Source organism: Paralichthys olivaceus, chromosome 17 (assembly GCF_024713975.1).
Source record: "Paralichthys olivaceus isolate ysfri-2021 chromosome 17, ASM2471397v2, whole genome shotgun sequence".
NCBI classification, from domain to species: domain Eukaryota; kingdom Metazoa; phylum Chordata; class Actinopteri; order Pleuronectiformes; family Paralichthyidae; genus Paralichthys; species Paralichthys olivaceus.
The window spans coordinates 5,447,811-5,468,936 of record NC_091109.1 but is presented as its reverse complement, the minus strand read 5'-3'; the positions used below and the strand labels follow the sequence as shown (position 1 = coordinate 5,468,936).

At 42.3% G+C, this 21,126-nt stretch overlaps 1 protein-coding gene across 1 annotated transcript in view; it reads left to right on the top strand.

The window, feature by feature from the left end:
- jph1a (junctophilin 1a) overlaps positions 1-21,126 on the top strand; it is a 28,259-nt gene that overhangs the window by 4,669 nt on the left and 2,464 nt on the right. Inside the window, exons 3-5 of the mRNA XM_069512876.1 lie at positions 12,854-12,972; positions 19,748-20,481; positions 20,934-21,030. Of these exons, the coding sequence (XP_069368977.1) occupies positions 12,854-12,972; positions 19,748-20,481; positions 20,934-21,014 (934 nt within the window). The 3' untranslated portion in view covers positions 21,015-21,030. The remainder of the gene's footprint in view (positions 1-12,853; positions 12,973-19,747; positions 20,482-20,933; positions 21,031-21,126) is intronic.

Here is a 21,126-nt window from a genome sequence, read left to right as displayed (position 1 = left end):
CTTATCATTCTATAGTTTTTGATCCATTTCACTCACATCCAAAATTGTTGACTTTTTGCTCAAGGAAATATCAGGGACGTTGAATGTTTTAGGGTTTGTCTGGGCTGCTGTTCGGCCCCACCTATGAATCAGCATGCTGATAATAACCGCCAATATGATAATTAATTCAAGTTCTTCTTTTCTTTTTTATTTATAGTTATCTAAAATAAAATGTTTTGTTAAAACTGTAAAATATTAATCGCCTTATAATAACAATTCTTCCATAAGGGTTTCATAAAGATCTTTTAGGAATCATCATCAAATTCTTTTTTAATAAACATTTATCGGCTGATATATATATCGATATCGGACATTTTTTACTCCCCTTATACATATAAAAATATACACTCTCGATAAACAGAACAGTGGGGTCATTGAATAAGCGTATTTTGATATAGCCTGGGCATTCAGGGCAACACAGTAATAGCTGTTGCAGACACTATAAATAGCTGAGCTTTATTCTTATATCCACACAATATTTTGTTATTTATATAAACTCCTCTTCGGTGAGCAGGAAGAAAAAAATACCATATTATGCAGTTTTCTAGGATATAAGATGCAGATTACATAAGAAAGGATTTAACATGCTTAATATTAGAACGGCTGTTTGTTCCACAGATAAGACCCTTGATATTATGAGTCCGTTGTCTGAGTCAGCGAGGGGCGGACCGTGATGTTGAGATAAACCTATACCAGGAAAAGAGAAATGGATAATACGGTGAAAGAGAGCCCACTGATCTCTTCGGTTTGTGCATTAGCGCAACAATTTACAAAAGAAGTAAACACATGACCTAATGCATGGCGCTAAAGCAGCAACAGTGAAAGCATTCAGGCTGATACAAAGTGTTTATGGCAGCAAACAAGGTCCCCTGTACTGGAGTAAGTGATCAAATTACTGGCTGGTACGTGCTGCTCCGTCATGTGCTGATTGAATTCAGCATTTTTTTTTCTCTATCAAGTGTATTTGTGTTAGAAACAGGCAGACGGTGGCGCTTGTAAGCGTGTTATGTAAGTCTCATTATACAGTGCATGGCGAAAGATGCACTCCTATCGATCCAGCTCTCGTCACGTGACTCCCTGTCTTTGGATGTGGAGCGTTCGGCAGCAGATCTGCAGGGAGTGAGGGGAGGGAGACAGAGCAAAGGCAGAAAAGACAGAGAGAGCAAAGGGAATGGAATGAAGTGAGAGAGCGAGGGGATGAATGTTGAGTGAATGATTTGGGAGATGCAGCGAATTTGCTGAGCAAGAGCATTCTGGGAAATCTGGAGTGTGCGGGTGTGGAAAAAAGAGCAGAAAATGACACAGAGAGGGACACACCCACCCCCCCACCATGAATTAGTGTACATAGGAGCTATCCCAACTGCCTCTGGGGCAGAGTTGATGACCTCATGCTCGTGATCAGCTAATCAATGGTGTTCTCGTGTGATGCGGTGGAGTGGAGTGGTCCCTCATTCAGTTATTTTGTCCCTCTTATCTGAAAGTACACTCTACTCTCGTGTGTGTGTGGTTGTGGTTGAGGCCTGTGAACAGATATAAGTGACGGTTAGCACCATTGAAAACTTTTCTACATCATGATGCTTCTCACATTAAGCCTCTTTGTCATGGATCAGCAGTTGAGGTATCCTGGAGACTCGGCAATGAACGATGTGATGGCTTCGATGTGAAGCTTTCCTGCACTCTATGCTATTTCATAAGTTTAAAAAATAAATAGTGTGTCTAAAGTGTTAACATTATCCTTGAAAATCCACAAAGCACAGAAATATGACAACACTTGCATATTTGTTTCAACAGTTCATCTCTAGTGGATTGTGTGTTGTTTTTCCAATTATTTTTCTACCTCAGCTTCATTCTCTTATGTTAAGTTGATAAAACACACTTTCCCATATGGGTAAATACAAAAATCATTTCAGGGAAAATGAGGAAGTATGTTTTTTCAGTTAAATTGTTATGTGCTACGTGAAAGTTAACCAACACCAAAGAGGCAGGTTCTCTGGAACAGAACATTTATTTATATGAGACTTATTTCATCAAATAAGCAAAATGATACTCAGCAATCTGTCAAGTGTTTATCAGCATCTCTTGAACACCTGAACTTAGGTATGTTGTTTTTAATGCAGCATCTATCCTATCACACCATTCATACACTATAAGCACAGCCATCAGGGGAAATTTGGATAAAGTATCTTGCCTAAGGACACACTGGGGCCGGGGGATGAAACCCTCGACCTCCTGAGCCACAGCCATCCACAAAAAGACATGCACACAAAAATATACAAGATAGTAAACAAGAGTTTACTACTGTTACTGGTGTTAATGATGGTGTTATCATTTCTTGAAAGTCAAGAATGATAAACGGAATAATTATATTTAGGATCACAGATTTGATTTTAAAATAAACAGTGTGTGCAAGGAAGGACATATTTGGGTGTAAGAGCCAGTTGGAGAATATCAGAGTATTATCAGATTAGCTTTTTCCAAATATCTGCTTGCCTTTCTTTTCACTGGTTTGGCTAAAGTTACAGAATATTTTAAATGATAGAAAAGACTGTTGAACTACTTCCTCAACACATGAAGCTATTTTCCTGTACCTTTTACTCTCTCTCTCTCTCTCTCTCTCTCTCTCTCTCTCTCTCTCTCTCTCTCTCTCTCTCCCTCTCTCTCACACACACACACACAAACACACTCTTCTATCTATATGCATTGGCTTTATCAGAACCCACCTCACAGGAACTCTTCAGTTCACACACATACACTGACATGCGAACACTCTTGGACAAACACATACAGTCAGAGTGCATGTGGTGTGTGCTGCTCTGCAAGTGTGTGTCAGTGAGTACTGACTAAATAAGGCAAGGCATCAGTTGGCTTATCAGCACCAGCCAGGAATATATACCCGTCCCACCACTGATATAGCAGCCCGCCATCTCACTCACACTCTCATCTCTCCCAAACAAGTGTGTGTGTGTATCCATATATATGGGAAGAAAAGATTTAAAAAAGAATGGATGAGAGAGATGAAGCAAGGTTGTTATCATTTGGCAAGAGAACAGAGACAGCGTGTAGTGTGTGCGTGTGTGTGTGTGTGTGTGTGTGTGTCTGTGTGTGTTTATAACCTGCTGTGTGATGACCTCAGCCACTCACCACCTGCCCTTTTTGGAGAGCCATACCGATCAGCCTGTGTTTCACCATGTGAACACAATAATCCAATACCCAGAACACAGTTTCCCTCGATAGCAGTGACTTCTGCCTCAAACCGCCACAGGAAACTGGAATTGGAGAATTTGGTTTGATTTGCTCTGACTGTGTGCATGGGTGTTTGATCTCGGAGCTGGTGCCACCCCTCATAGAGGTTTATGAAGTGGCGCCACACACCTTTCTCAAGTGTGTCAAATTTGTCCCTTTTATGAAGTGACAAGATGTACAGTAGCAATGAGGCACGAAGCGTACAGTAACTGTAACTGTGGAGACGTCTGCCAGCCGTCTGAATCACGAGTCAGAGTAAAGTGAGACTCATCGTACCGTATATTCATCCCAGAGGTGGCTCCTATTTACGTCGATGTGATGGAAGTCATCATTTACTGCTGACACAATCAGATGCTCATACATAGACTAAACATGACTTGAGTTATTTCCAGCCGATCCGTATGAAAAGTGGCACATGCATGATGAGTGAGTCGAATAGTTTTTGAATGACCCACATTGGAATCACATGACAGTGTGTAATGTAATCTTGTTGTGTGTATCAGATTATCATTTCATGTTGTCATAACAGCCCGAAAGACGTCAATAGATGAAACCATGGATGTAGCGATATACAAGAAGGCCCGGCCGGTCTTTAATGGTCTGTAAAGACTCTGTTTCTACAGATGTTTAAAATCATTGTCTCAGATTTATTATTGAATATAAATCTGGACAAATGAAGGGAAAATGTTTTATAAAATAATGTGCTCCACCACCACTGTATGTGCAAGAACCTACATAAAACTTATTTTGGTTTTTAATCTCACAGCTCCGAGGGTATTTATTTCAGTTCATTACAGTCCACCAGAATCAAACATCTCAACAACTAGTAAGTTTAATGGTGCAAAATGTTCAACAGCTATTTAGAGCTTGTCTCAGGATGAGGAACTTTCCTTTGCTGCCATCATCAGGTCCAACCAACACTTTGTGGTCAAATCCCATCTGAACCACTGTCATGCCCATCAGCCTCAGCTGTACTTTGCATGTAGTGCTAATTAGCATTTAGCCGCTATAACCTGACTGCACTGTATCGACAGGAGTGGCCATCGAGTGAATGTGACGCTGTGGTTTGATATCTCTCCAGGAATGACACAGATCTGGAATATGTATAAAATTATGTTTTAGTATCAAATAAACAATTTTGATACGTTTTGAATAATTAATACAAATATGTAATATTTTAGAAATATTATTCCCACTGCTTTACTTAGGGTTTGGTGCTAATGAGTAAATATTAGCATTCTAACACAGACCAGAGTAATATGGTGAACATGGTGAAAAACAATTACCTCCCAAACTGTTCTTACTACAGCTGGTTTCATCCACTCCTCCATTTCCTCTACAACCTCCCCTCAGCCATGTCTGTGAAGAATTGCCTCCAACACAGACTCATGCAGCGCTTCTTTCTTTTGTATTCTCACGTCTCTGACTCTTAATTGTGAATGTAAGAGAGTTCAACAGAGGTCTGACTCAGTGGAACGAGTTGAATGTTGCATTATAAGCACTGTGATTTTAGATCTAGAGAAATAACAAATGCAAGCGAACAGTGTTGCTGTTCAGTGAGCGAGTAACCTCTCCCAAGATTCCCCTGTGTGTGTGTGTGTGTGTGTGTGTGTGTGTGTGTGTGTGTGTGTGTGTGTGTCTCCTGAGAATTTCCGTGTGACGTGACGAGATGTTACATAAAAATCCCAAATGTCAGCGTGTAGTGTGTGTAATCATTTGCACCTGCTCTACAGCATTTAACATCAGTCTTATACCGTGATAATGTTTGGACGTCGATACTCATGTGAGGCATGTTAGGATCAATGCGGACAATGATATGGTAAATTCAGTTACTCTGCTAAAGGTGACACAGCTCAATATGAGGTAGACGTCCTCAATAGCAGTTGATTCACTGTTATATTGTTCCTGTCGTGCTCTGTGCATTGATTTACAGCCCATAATGCAATGCCTGACCTGCTCCAGAGGTGTCATCACTGACAGGAAATAAACTTGTTAAGTCCTCAAAGTAGCTTCCACAGCATTTAGACTGGGACTGTAGCAGTGACTATAAATATGCACTGAGGAAGCAGACTGAACTTTTAACAGTAGAATCAACCTCTTTTGTATTTTAGTGGCCTTTTAATTAGTTATAATTTATTTTGTATTGACATTTAATCTATAAATTCAATATCTAGGTCCATAAAGATAGAAACAACAAATGATTATGTCTGTATAAAGATTTTAAACATCAATTTCTCCATAACTTTGATGAAAAATCATAAAATGTAATACCGCCAGATCATTAATGAACAATATTGTCAGCAATCGCAGCCTAGGAATGATTTCATTCCTAATGGTCATTGTATTTCATAATTAATTCCTTATGTCTTCAAAATGCACAAATAAACCATGGTACCAACACCAGAGTTGCCCCTAATTGTCGCCATCTGTTTATTTGAGGCACAAGAACAGTGATTCTGTCGCTTCAGTTTCTGTTGCCTGAGGTGACTCTTAAAATCTGTCTCTTTTTTATTTTTTGTACCTGCTGTTACGGCACAGTGTCTTTAACCTCTGGATACTAATGTGCCCTGCTAAATCTGTTCAGCCACTCTGATTGGCTAGCTAGGCCGCTTTCACTCCAGATGTTCATGGATTGGATTACGGAGTTATCACTTCTCTTGTTGATTCAGAGTATTGCTTTCCCACACCGAATCCCCTCTTAAAGCATGCGACTACTCTTGTAATCACATGCATAGATGATGACTGTCTGTGATGCATTTCCTTTAGGATTACATAATCTGTTACACCGTGGCTGTGCAAGGAGGATATTCACCCAGCACCATCACCTTTTCTTGAATTATATCGTTGATATGATGCAGGACTTGACTCACACACCATTAGAAGTTGCAGCTGATGATCATTATGTATTCTTGTATCCATGATTTTCAAAATAATTTACTCTTTATGTCACTAGCAGTTATGTTTTTTGCACATTTTCCATTAAATAGGGACAGAAAAAAATCAAGAGTGTGAAGATTGCATCACCGTTTTTCAGCAGTGGGCAGATGTAACCTAATACAAATACTTTCCTTTGGCTTTGCACTAAAGAAGAAATCGATGGTGGCGTGTGTTTGTGCGTGTGTGTGTGTGTAGGAGATTGGAGGAGAGAGAGCAAAGACCATAATTAAAACTGTTCCTTAAGCTCAAGTGGTTGCCAGGCGATGTGACCTTTACTCACACAGGTTCAGCTTCGGATGTCGAGCCTCGTATTTAAATGAGACCCATGATTGAATGGTTGTTTGTGTATATATGTGTGCGTATGCACCAAGATTACACCCATACAGTGGGCTGTAGTGTGGGTTTGTTCATTTGCAAATTCATTAATACAGGCCAAATGCCTGGTTAGACAGCATGCTCAAGTGTCTCTGGTGGTTGCCGTGGTTACTGCCTCACAGCCGTCATCATCGTGTCAGCCGTTTGTTGATTTTCTTTATAAAGTAGCAGAGTGAAGAGGCGCTGTTGGTTTCACATTGTATGTGTGGTTACCCTTGGAGGCTCGTGTAGAGTTGCCTGATTTCAATCGTTGGATTTACAGTGTATTTATGGTTATAGAGATAAAAACTATGTAATATTCCAAACACTGCAAATAAATGTCCTTCATCGATACTGATTCTCTGATTCCCAGTGGGCCTCATTATGGTGCTGCTCAGTGATGGTCCTTTTCAACTTCTTATGCTGATTTCGTGTGTGTGTGTCTGCATTAACATTTATTTGCATGAGAGGTAGCTCATTTCTCTAAGGTGTGGTTCTAAAGCCTTTGTATGTGTGCGTCTGCATGTGTATATGTTGTGTTGCGTTTGCATAGTAATGTGACCGAATGTTTTGTATCTGCATTACTGGGCCCTTGTGTGTGTGTGTCTGTCTTTGTGGATACAGCATGTGCACAAGGGCGATGCAGCACAACCTCAGGTTCTTGTAGAAATGCTTGACTCTTTGATGCTTCTATAGCGACACAATAACTGGAAGTCAGATGCTGACGTCCATCTTGAGTTCAGTTTTTCCAATTAATTGATACTTTTTAGGGGTAATGTCGTCCCTAGTTTTGGTTTGTTACCTAGTCCACCAATGGAAACTGAATTAACAACAATATACACATCTGATTAACATTTAAGTCGAGCTCAAATATTCATTTTAAATTGGCCTTTGGGCCTCGGGCAAATGTGCAAATAAACATGGATGCACTGATAGAGATTCTTATTCTGGATATTGATTACCAATCATACTTTACCATATGTAACTCACTGAAATCATATATATATATATATTATTACTTCATTTTACTTAATCTTTCCTTAAAGATTTGCATCTAATCCATAAATACCTTAAAACTTTGTATGCGATGATGTTCACTGCACAAGTTATGGGCTTTATTAAGGAATCATGATTGCCAGTAATTACATGAATTCCCATTGCAATCAATTTTACAATACACAAGTTGGTTGCACGCACTTAAGTTCCTAATTTGCTTTATCTGATCAAACTTTAGGAGCGTGCAGAGAAAAGAAACTGTTTTTTTTTGTTAGATCATTTGAATATTATTTTTGTTCAGATACTAAAATGGCTTATTTGAATCATGTTGGTTTGATTCTCTCAGGTTTATTAGTTGCTTTTCCCTCATCCCTCCTCATGATTTTTTTTCCAGCAGTGACAAACAAAAACTGAGGCGACAGTAAAATCAAAATCATAATTTTCTGCAGCGTGTGGTTAAGCCTCCATTGGCCCCTCCCCCTTAGTGTCATTAGCTGTATCAGCTGTGGCCATGTTTCACCGGCAGTGTTGACACAAAGAGCGCAGAGCTGAGGTCTGAATCTATGCCATTGCCCTTCACCAAAACCAGAGGGATCATCTCAGCAAGGGATTGTGTGTCGCTCTCTCAGCGCACCCATACGCATTCATATCAGCACTCAGACGAGAGCGTATCAGACCTTCAAGATAAAAGAGCCTGTTACATACCACAGAATGCACAGTGTTTATTATAAAACAGCAATTCAGTGTATGCTTATTCACATTGGGATGTAAGAAGCACTTCCAGGTATTCACACTCTGAAAACCTGATGCAGGGTCATACCAACCTGTGACCATGTGTTTTTGGATGAAGTCTAGGTGAGGTCTCGAGTATCGCTTTTTATCATGTCCATAAAAATCAAACATGACTCCAAGGCATTAAATTGTATTAAAGTTTGTTTTTTCACAAATTTGTAACCAACTAGACATTTTATAGCACTTTCATGCCTTAACGCATTGACTGTATATAACGTAAAGCAAGTTTCTTTTAGCTATTGTCACATTGTGCCTATACATCCAGTTCAACTGATTGTGTACCTGCAGGATTTCTCTATAAATGCAATCCTCAGTGTGTCCCAAACATGTCTCGCATGTCTTTTCCTTCTACAGTACCCTGGCTTGTGCTTTTCGTCCTTGCCAGTGTTTTTTCATTGTCGCACCCTGTTCCGTTTATTTAAGTACCTGTACCTGTAGTTTTCAATGCTGCTGCAGTGCTCTGTGTATTTGTATTCGCCTGCTCTACCAAGTTAAGTTATTTATATGCTGAACAAAGCCCCCATTTTATTGTTAAATGTGAGGAGCGTGATCCAGACAGCGTATGGTTTTATAGGTTAAGATTAGAAAAAAATTAAGAAAAGCTGTTTAATAGAATAGAAAGGATCAGAGCCCCAACCTGTCAAACCACTCAGATGTTCTGACATGTTAAGTGCTTTAAGCGCATTATATATATGCATCAGTTAACGTGACTCTTGTCATGTTCTCATTATACAGCACCGTATCTGGATAAAGTTAGCTTATCTCGTAAGAACAGCCTCTCTGTTTCCCATTTAAAGCCTCATTTGCTGCAGCCCCTGGTAATGCGAGACCAGACCTCAGCTCAGGAATAATTCCTGAATAATTTCAGACTCTGTCTTAGCTAACTGCTAACAGTGTTGGTCACGCTTGAGTAATCCTGAATTAGCACCAGCTGGGTTTTCAATAGCAAAGGCCTGCAGGACTATAAGAGATGTGTGCAGGCCAAGCTAAGTGCTAATTTGTGCAGACTTTCTGTGATTTTCTGCGCCGCCGCTTTGGACCTGGTAGCCTGTCTGGACGAGCTGCACGGCAGTAATTTCTGTTGATATATAACATCCTCTCACAAAGCAGATCTGTGCACTTAGAGCGAGGGCGTCACGGCCTAAATGGAGCGTGTTCTTGAAATATGACCCCTGCTGTATAGTAGTAGTTCTCTCATGGTCATGGCCGATGAAAGTGATGAAGAGAATGATGAAGAGGGTGATGGAGTTAAAAGCGAATTTGTCGAGTGCGGATGTTTACCGCGGACGAGGTCCGTTCATCTTCTATCTTATTATATACTGTACCAGTCAGCATTAACCCGCCTGGACTGAGGGGGAGGGGGAATAGGTCAGTGAGATGGAGAGATGAGGAAAAGAGAAAGGAGAGGGGGTATTTGAAGAAGAGGGGACCAAGAGGCGAAGGGAGGGGTGCAGAACTGTGTCAGCATATACAAACGGGACATTCCTCAAATAGGCCATAGCCTGGGGAGTGATGGACAGAGGCTCCACTCAAGGGAATTTGCACACATGACACACACAACAGGCACATAATACAGATACACACAAACCGTATATCCTGCGGGAGACAAACTTTAAAGGAGGATGCACGGTGCCACATGGGAGCCAGGGTTTGAAATTTAACCCTACAGTAAAATTAGAGAGGCTGAGATGCATACCTCAGCAGTTCTAAATATCCAGGAGTCTTCAGCGGGGCAATCTGTCTCACTCTCTGTCTCTCTCTCTCCACTTCTGTCTCTTTCTATCTCCATACCTCTTCCCTCTTTGTCTCTCTTCCCATCATCCTCTATCTCAAACACACACACTCACACACACACACACACACACACACACACAGAGAGACACTTTGCACGGAGAGAAAGAGCATCGGCTGCGCTCGCTGCCAAACTGACTCAACACTTTCGCACAGTAATGAAACAGCCGTGGATCTCAGCAGCCCTTCATCAATCTCATCTCTCAAACGATGCTTCAGTCCAGAAGGAATTGCTTTAAAGTCCCTGCTCCCTTCTTCTTTATCAAAATTTCTACAAACTGTTGTGTGTGTTTGTGTGCATCAGCAGGTGCTTGACTTTCTTGGAGCAGCGCCCCTGCAGAGCCCAAAACTAGACATGAACAGGTGTTGCTTTATATTCAGATGGGCATCAAATAGGGAGGGTGCAGAATCTCTGACAAGTTATAGAACCTTTCCAAAGGTCAATTATGAGCTTTTATTTTGTTGTTTACCCAGATTTTTTACCATGAATTTGTCTTTAAGACAATTCAATATTAGAAAATGTGTTTGTATGTATTTTGTCTCTATGTCAAAGCATGTTGTGTTGATGCCAGTGTGTGGGCTACTCACAACAATATCAACATCTTTTTTAATTAAGAATAGATTAAGTTACTACTTGTAATGTGATAGGGATCATTCGTAGTCGGCCGCTCTGCCAAACAGCAAGTTAGCAGCTAGTTAGTGATATTACCCTCAGGACCTGGATGCCAAGACACCAGCATTCCTCAATAGCTGGATTAAAAGCCATCAAGATAGAATTTACTGATGCCAGGAAGAGAAACCAACCAGCCCTTTCCTCTTCATGCACATGCCCATGTTTTCTCGCCTTCCATTGCACTCTCCTCTTGTCCCACTGCTCTGTCACACCTCTCCTCTGCCCCCATCATTCTCTGCCTGTCACCTCCCACCACCAGACATCCTGTCTGGGAACAGCCGACGTCGCTTCCTGACTCTGTCCACGACTTCCATAATGCCCGCTCCACCTAAAGGGAACTGTTAAGATCCTCGGAATACGTCGCGGTGCACGCTGTGCGCATTTATGACTCATTCATGCCTCCTTTCATTCAGCTACACATTTCACACATTTCAGAAATAGACACATGTACGTCCTTGTTGTAGCATGTGTGGCAAGTGGATGTCTGCGGTATACATGTCAGCGGTGTGATGTAACTGGAATGCTTTAATGTCAGCTCCTACATATCTGTAATAGTTCATGTCAAGAAGCAAAGAATTGTGTGTTATACTTGTGGCTGTTTTTAAATTCTCGAATCTGCAGCTGGTCAGTGTCTTCCAGAGACTTTGCTGTCCTCTGTCTTGAGTGTGTCCTCTGTCTGCTGCGGTCGAGGCAACAACTTATTTCTGGAGAGGAAAAAACGGTCCATTCTCTCCGACCGGCATATGGCTTCTCATGCATTTTAATATCTCACTGTCCGAGCCCATCAAAAACAAGCCCGGAGTCCAAGGACAGAGGAGCAGTCTGAAATAGAGACATCTGTCCTTTGGGGTCACTCAGACAGAAAGACAGAGGGAGGGGAGGAGGGGAGTGAGGGATGAGGGGAGGCAACGTCAATAGCTGGATGGAAAAGGATGAAAAAAAACAGGGGCTTTGATTGAAAGGGAGAAGGGATGCTGAAAGAAAGAGGGAGAGGAAGATGGATGAGTTGGGTTAAGCAGGGCATGAGGCACAGCTGTCAATACTTACAGTGACACTCGGACAAACTCTGGATCCCGGCAGTCAATGTTGCACTGTCATGTATTGTTGGAGCATTTTGCTGTCGTCTCAGTATCTGCTCATACATGAAGTGACTCATCCACTGGCTCTAACTGATGCATGTCGTATAACTGCATGATTTGGCCTCGAAGGCAGCAGCGGCGAGTTCTCCTGGGGTCACAGGGGTCATTATTATATTTTGTGTTTGCATGATCAGTGGGACTACGTGTCTGTATCTCCTGGTGGAGTTTTCAAGGGATTTGTTAAGCAGGTCACCACCCAGCCTCTGTCTGTCTCACCATGGTACGCACCCATAATGCCTCTCAGTGCTAACGCTAAGCTCACATTGATCCCAAAACACATTACTCTTCTGCCTTTTCCGTTTTTGAGCATCAGCATAGCTCAGCAGATGTGAACCCAAGCTCATTCTGGTGCGTGGGTGTGTCGTCATTTTTAGATGGACGGTCATAGATTAGGAATTGAAAGTACTTCCAAGTGAGTATGTTAGACTTCCCACAGCATTTTCATTTTTAGGTTTATCAATATTCTTTTGCTACAGTATCAGCCTGACAGGCATATGATGCGTGACTTTACGATACAAGGCGATACATGTGTATCCATGGTTATGCCTTTGGGTCTCTGCTCCCTGGTGGACCAGCAGCAGTTGCAGTGCTCCAGACTGGATTAAGGTCTTGCTTGGATGTGGCTGCGCTCCATTTGGAAAATCAGGATTTGGATTTGAGATAGAAGCACAGGGGGAGGGATGGGCTGTGTGTTACAGCTCAAAGATGAGGACAGAGAGGAAGGGAGGGATGGAGGAGGAGAAGAAAGAGAGAGAGATAAAACTTATACACTGAGTTCTTATAGAAAAATTTGAAATATGTGTTCATGAATGTTTCCATGTTTTATTCTACCACACTGGTTTCCATCCTCATTATTGACTTGAATATTGTCCCGTTTGTGTTTCTGCAGAACGGCCCATGCCAGGACAAAAAGCGAGGCTGCGGACCAGGCCGCTGTCTCTGCTGTGCACGACTCTGAAATTGCCAGGGCGGTTGCCAGGGAGCTCTCCCCCAACTTCTACCAACCAGGTAACCTTTAAGCATAAGCTTCTACGAGTATGTGCTCTCCAAGTAGCTGAAACGTTACTCTCCCCACACACTTTCCCACTGTCCCAGTAACTCAGACCACAGAAGCACTGAAGGGTCAGTCCACTGCACTTGGTGAAACACAATCCTTTAACTATTTCAAGTGGCCTAATTTGCGTGCAAGCGTGTTAGACAAGGTTTTCAGACATTGTGGACATGACTGACCCAGAGATGGATATGCAGGCGTGTCCTTGAGGGGGGCTTCATGAGGGGTTCACCCCCAACAGTGCTGCATTTATCCAGCCACAGCGATCTAATATCCACCCCTCACCTCCACTATCCCTTTTGTTAGCTACAGCATCCTCAAGCAACCACTTTGTCCACTCAGACCACGCTGGGCACATTGTATGAATAATGTTTGCACAGTTTTAGAGCTGTTTACACAGGCTTGCTCGGAGTCTGTAATGAGCTTGTTCTGGGTGCACAAAAGCAGAGGGTTTTGTGGTTGCGGGGCCGAAGACAAGAGATACTGAGGATGACTTCTAACACCACAATGGAGGACTGTGTTTGTGCCGGGACAAAGCTGGAAGCCCACTACTGTATTCTGGATAGGAGCCTTGTCTTTGCTGTCAAAGGCCGGTTGTAACAGCTGAGAAAAGGGTGGGAGTGAGATATTGTTTTTTTAATGGTGTTTTTTTTCCTATCATATTAAACTTAGAAATAGCTTGCAGGTGTGTGAGGGGTGAAGGAGAGGGCTCCTGCTCCTGATATCGAGCAGTTCTCAACTTTCTTCTGCCTGCAGCTTCAGCAGGCACCCTGCCATACTATGCAGCAGGTCACAGCGTAGGCTTCCGACTCAACTCTGTGTAGTTCATTTACTGGGTAAGCTGAGTTTTACAAGGAAATGCTGCACATGTCATACTGCATAAATAGTGTGAGATCCTTTTTGGTGAAACAGCAGTATGCCAGTTGGGGTCAGAGGTGGAACCTAAGGCCAATATCAGACTATAGGAACAATTCAAATGTTTCTATTATTTTCACATATGAATTGAGAAGAATTTGTCCCTGCAAAAAACTTTAAGACTTAATCAAGCATTTATCGACAAACCAGATCAGACACATTTTTAGAATCATTTGAATTAACTTCAAACTGTGTTAAAGTTGTTATTAGGATACAGGCTCTTTTATATGTTACTCAAAACCTCTTGTGAAATTGCAAAATCGCACAGTTTTTGTTTATTTTTATTTGCCATGTAAGATGTATACCAGCCTTTCCTCTTCAACTGCGTGTATTATATTTAGTCCTGTGAGCTAATCGACCTTGGGTCCTCGCCACAGGCCACCACAAAATAGTGGGTGACAAATAGATTGACAATGGGACCCCATTCAAGCATGTCCCTCCACTAAGCCACAGAAATGGCGCGCCCCAGGGCCAGAGACATCCCGCGGCCTGTTTGTGTTGTGGAAAACAGTGGTCATGCTTGGCAGGCCGGGTGATCTCCACGTTCACACGTCTGCGTGGAGAGTGTTCTTGCCTTATAAGTCGGATCATGAATGAGAGAGTGGATGATGTCATAATAATGTGCAATGCAGGGTGATATCTGAGCTGCGCAATTTAACGTTGCAGTTATGTAAGCATGCATCTGGTAAGCCTAGGTGAGCCAGACAGGCACCTGTAATAAGCCAAATCTATTTTCCGTTTAATGTATTCTGCACATAATTTTATTTTTAGTTTATGGAAGTCTTTGTTTTGTACTATGTAAATGTGATTATTACAGGAGAAGCAGTAAGAGCAGTCTGGGAAATCCAGGATGGCCTACTTTGTGTGTTTATTGCTGGTTCACAGTTTATCCTGTGGCAGGTTAGATCATATTGAGTGTAAACATGTTCCCCTATTTGCAGCTTCCTGGCAAGATCATCACTGAGGGAGAAATAACTGTATAGTTTGAAAAAAAACTGAACTAAGTGAGTGCAGAATCAAGTTTGTTCTTTGCTGATCACCTTGTCTGTCTGAATGTCAAAGTCAATCCCAGCATTATGGGGAATCTGTTTGACTTTCCCGGACTAATCTGAGTTGCTTCCTCAACGTCCATGTCCACAGTGGAAATATTCTCACTTACCTCCGTCCCTCCGCTTCTAACAAGTCCTCTAGGGTAACAACCAGGAGTCTAAACCCCTTGTTGTTTGTAATTGGCATTTCAGACTCATAGCAGATTATCACCCAGATTGGGAGTGTACACTTCAAAAGGAAGGACGGGGTCACAGGGAACGGGACCCTGACCTTTATGATTGGTTCACACACAGCACCCTGGAGGGGCAGCAGCAAGGGTTAGCTGGGCGTGGCCTGTGGCTGTGACGTTAATTGGGCTATATTTGGTGCTGATGTGTGCTCGCCGGGGTCTAATGGAGACATAGCTGAAATCCTTACGTACTGAGAGGAGCTCGGCCCCCACGCTCACCGGGGCTGTCGGAGAGCAGCTGTCCCTTCCTTCAGTCGGTGACTGGAGGAGGGGGGGGTCCTGTCCCGCCCTGTTTGACCCAGTCAAGGTACACTGAGACCAGGTGGAACCATAAAAGCCTGGACCTGTCAGGGCTGAGAGCCAGACATGAGCAGGTGCTGCTTTATATTCACAGCAGCAGGTGTCGAGGCATACGTTTCAAGCCTGTGAAGAGTTATTTTAAAATGTCTCATTACTTTCAAGGATAAAGAATATAAATGATGTGAAGAAACTGCTAATCAGATCCCTGACAGATTTCAAAATCATTTTCTTTTTGTTGAAACTGTCATTATTTAAAAAAAATGTAATTAAATGAAGTAACTTCAAAGGTCTCACTGCACGAAGAGAAGAAAATCTGGAAAAATTTACTCTGGACATTTTTCAAAGTTTGCATTTCACATATGAAGAAAGCAGCAGGAGATTGTCCAGGTCAGATACGTTCACAATGACAGAAATGTCCAGGACATTCAGATGGTGCCTGGGAGGAACATGCAGGAGGCAGGACGTGATGTAGAGATTCTGCTGCAATTATGTGTTAGCGTATCTTGTTGTCTTTCCAAGTTGATTTCTACATGCGTGGCACATCTTTTTCGTCCTTGGACATTATCCGGACATTTTACCAGGGGGCTGGCTGGAAAAGTTCCCGGAAAATCCCTGAAGAAATTTTCCTAGACATTTGCGTTTTCACATACAGTCCCTCTGGATATTCTCAGGAAAATGTCCAGAGTTCAGTGCATGTCTGAAAGCAACATGACAGAAAGTGGGACTTGAGAAAGTGTAACTTTTTGTTCAGTATTTGGAAACAAGTGTGTCTGTATCTATTATATGTAATATTTGTGTGCGGTGGAACAACTCTGCAGTGTTTGCTGATGTTTCCTCATCCGGCTCAGCATCTTCCAGCGAGTCGTGTCTCTATCAATTACACATCAGTTCATGTGTGGCCTTCCATGTTTGTCTTTGCATGTGGCCACTTAAAAACAAAGAACAGGAAGACAGTGATTACACAGATGATAGTTTATTTGCACGTGTGTGTATTAGTACAAATGTATGAGTTTCTGTGCGTGCTACAGTGGTGGATGTAATCCCCCGCCCCCCTGCCCATCTGCCAGTGTGTGTAGGAGGAAGATAGAGAAAATCTAAAAGCTACAAATTGAGTCATGAATCTTAAACATAAAAAGTGTAGAGAACAAGCTGAGTCTATGAATACATAAGAAAATAATCTAATGCCTCACAAACACAATATTGGAAAATGCAAATGCTTTTCACTATACCCCTTGGAAGAAATACAATTAATTATAAGTGACATAGACTCATGCTTGTGCAAACACTTTGCCGTAGGAACTGTATATTTCTGTCCTGCTCTGTGCATCTGACGAGCATGTAAAGACAAAACACCAGCAACAGACGCCTCGGGTCAGTGTTTGATTGTCAGCTCTTCATGAAAAAAAAGATTTGAATGGTGACAGAAATATATTTCCTACTGGGCCAAGGATGCTGCACAGCCTTTGAACTTTGGGGCCAAGAAGATTAGATTATAAACTACTGTCTCCTGATATGAATCCAGACTGATGTACAGTGGCAGCAGATGTGTGACACTGTACTACTTCCTCCCATACACGCATACACACACATATTCAGGTCTCATTGAAGCTCCCCCTCATGTTACTGCTGTTTATCTCATATTAAGGTCAGCAGGGGTTAGACTGGGGCTCAAACAGCCGATCCGTCATGTTTAGTATATGGCTGCGTGTGTGCGTGTGCGCGTGTGCGTGTGTGTGTGTGTGTGTGTGTGTGTGTGTGTGTGTGTGTGTGTGTGTGTGTGTGTGTGTGTGTGTGTGTGTGTGTGTTTTGCTCAGAGTGCACCAGAGCAGAAAATGTGCTATGGATTAACATGAACAGAACTGGCAACCTACAGCATAAACAAAAGCCTGAATTCTAATAATCTCAAAGACACAATGATGAGAGATACAGTAAAGTGCAGCTAAGCTTGTCTTGGTAATGATGAAAGTATTGTTGTATACACATAATTGGTATTTGACAATGCCGTATTCCATATTTTTATTTGTTCTTATTTGAGTTTGTGTCAATTATTTTTGTCGTGGTCATGACTAATACCATCCCTGGCCTATTTTAGTGACCCTCTTTGGAAGGCTACAGACTCAATGCTCAGATGAAAGAAACACCACAGCTATTTGGGTAATTGAGTCCCCAGTACATGTTCCAGCTGACCTAACAGGATTCCTCGGTAGAGTACGTATAATAAATCTTCACTCAGTCTCCACAAGAGGATCCTCACATGCTCACATATCTACAAAACAACCACGCAAAAGTTCCAATAATATATATGGTATATTCCATTTGCAGTTCAGTTTTCTTAATGAAATTATGAAAACACTTTAATTTGTGGAATATAATGTGAATTCTTGGGGGTTTGTGGGATTTAACATGTCTGTAGTGGAAGTACTGTGTGTGTGTGAAAGAGAGAGAGAGACTGGGAGAGAACCATTCAGAAAATGCTTGGAACCCCCCTGCAGGATTCCATCCACAAACACAGCGAAACTGCTCGGGGCCCGCCCACGAAGCCCCGACTCTTATTGAGTTATGGTGTGAAATTAAGCTCGGCAGATACATTAAGCCCTGCAGATGTCCAAATGTCCCCCCGTGTCTTTGTAGTGGGTCTTATTGGTCGTGGCAGTTATGAAACAAATTAGGAATGCCATGCGGCCGAAAAATACTTTGGGCTTACGCGTACCGAGGCCCCGAAAGATTACACGGTCACGCTGTTTACGCTGGTGTGGGGTGAGATGCACTTGTCCCCTTCTGGATGCAGTGTTTGCATAATTGCTCCAAGAAGTGATGAGTGTGAAATCTAAATCAATATTAATTATTTTCTTTTGAATTACTGCGCGCAATCCTAATGGGCGTACAGGTGCCGTGCGCTACGAGAGAGGTCTCGCAAATCCGTTGGATTGATCTGGCACATGAAGCCTTTTCCAAACCCAGTGACTCAACAAATACTGAATGTCCCAGCGTGAAATAATATTATAGCGGTAGAGCTCTGTAATCTGTCCTCCAAATCATTCCCTGCAGAATCACATCTTTTGTCTATAATTTTTAGATTAGTATTGCTAATTCAAATTGGCTACATGAGATGCCGAGGATCCTTTTCTGCTCGTACCATCTGATGCACTTCAAACAAAGCACCATTGTCCCTGTCTTAGTCACTCTGACACCGTCTAATTTAGGCGAAGTGAAAAAAAACAACAGGCAAACAAAGAGCCTGATGTCTCCAATAAATATTAATTCACTACAGAACAAAAGGGGGGATAAAGCGCAATTTTTTTTTTCCTCACATGCAAAAAGACATTTACATTCAGATTCAGACTTTATTGTTCAAACATTAGAGTCCTGCATGATGTCCATAATGAAACAGCAACAGAATCTCAGTCCATAAACTGAGAAACAGTCAGAATGAGCCTCCCCAGACATAAAGATGCATCCCTGCTCCTCAGGTTGACGTTTTATCTGTGCGGCCATGTTGGTCGGGTGCTGAGTTGATATGGATGAGCCTGCAGAGGAGGCTTCCTTTGTGAAATGCTGTTTGTGACTCTGCATTAATCATCTATTTCTCACTGTCTCCCTCCCTCCTTTAGTCTTTGCAGAGGACTAAAGAAGGAATGATTGCATATATAATGTTGATTCATGAATATTTTATTTGAGAGCGCTGAGGGCCAGATTTAGTTTAAATGTAGCTCGCAGTATATCCAGTTGCTTGATAAGAAATTTCAGAATAGCGTTCACATGGTTTCGGGGTGTGGTAACCTCATTTGTCATCATTGAACTATGTCTGAACCTCTGATTTCAGGGCACTCAGATGTGCCTCTCGTGTTTTATCATGACATGGATGCTATCTTAGCATAGAGACGGGAAAAAGCTAGCCTGTATCTGTGCAAAGTCGTATCTCATTTGTGTATTATGTATAAAAACAGAAGTGTAGCAACAAGACTGATTTACAAACATAGATTTAACTTAAAGTAATGATTTTCAAGGTAAATATTATATTTTTCAAGCTATAGTGATTAGCTTAGTTTAGCAAAACACAAGGAAACACAGGTCTGTCTCTTTCCATACAGCGACTCATAACACAATTTATTGTTCTGACATTTCAATACACTTGTATAATGTGTAATGTGTTGATTATGGTACTAAAAGAGCCTATTTAGTTTATTCCTCTAGATTATCTGTTATGTTAATGTGTGTCACCTCTCTCATCTCTGCAGGTCCTGACTACGTGAAACAACAATCAAAGGAGCCCGTGGAGATTAAAGAGGTCCCTGTTGAAAAGAAGGAGAACTCCCTGAGAGATTCTCCTCACTTCTACCGCAAAGGTACGACTCCTCCCCACTCCCCTGTGATCAGTCCTGGAGCCTCACCTCCCCCCTCACCCCACTCCAGCAAGAAAAAGGGTCACCTCGCCAACAGCACGAGCCGCAAAACCAGCAAAGAGGAGAAACCGTCCCGCAAGACGAGCAAAGAGGAGAAGTCAAGTCTAAAGACCAGCAAGGATGAGCGATCTGGCAGAAAGCTGAGTAAAGAGGAGAGGCAGCCCGTCACCGATGGCCCCAAAAATTCTCAAGTGCACATCGAGGCTCCACCTAAACCCGCTAAGGTTCAGCAGCCCACCCAAGCATCTGCTCCTCCTCCACAGCCCCCAGCAATTCCAGTCAACGGGCAGCTCCACACTGAGTACCACAGTTACTATGTCAAGACCCCCACAAGGATCCCTCCGCCCCCGGACCCTGAGGAGGATGTAGAGGAAGAGCTTAGTGCCCTGGCCCTGGCACGTATGCCCCCACAACCCCCCAAGTCCTATAGCACCCCTACTCCTAAGCCGGCCTCCATACGGGAGAGCAAGAGCGACCAGAAACTCAGGAAGCAGGATTCCCAAAAGCCAAAGAGCCTCGCAGACACAAAGAAAGCCAGTATGGAGATCGCAGAAAACAGCGGAGAAACAGTAAGTATCAGGGGGAAAGGTTTCTGGAGGAAAGATTGATATATTTTAGTAAAGTTGCTTATTTGCATTTTAGGGCTTGAACTCAACCATCAACACATTCTGTCTTTAAAAATGATAAAATCCAAGTGTGCAAAACATTGATTTGTTTGTTTTATAAGCGAGAAAGTGCTGAGATTTTATTCTCAATGGATTTTTTGTTTTTTGACAGAGCCAGACCCTTTTCCTGGTCTTTGCACTAAGCTAAGCTAACAGGGTATTGCCTCCAGCTTGTTACCTTGAAGATAAGAGCGCGGTTTTAGTTTCCTCTTTCATCAAAACAGTGAATTATCCAAAGTGTCAACAGATTGTTAATGACCATGATTTGTGAACAGACACCTGCAGCACAGAGCTGATGCTGTTGTTGTAGATTGTTCTGTGATGTCTGACCTTTATCATCATGTCATGTTTTGCAGGGTCCTAACTCGATCCTTGTTGCTATGGTAATGCTGTTGAATATTGGCCTTGCAATTATATTTGTCCATTTTCTGACATGATGATGCTGTTTCTCTGGTAAGTTCCTTTATTTTCTCAGACATCTATGAAGAACGAATGGGCTTTTGTCATGTTGATGTGTCTTAACTCATGTCTTATGTCCCACAACGTGTG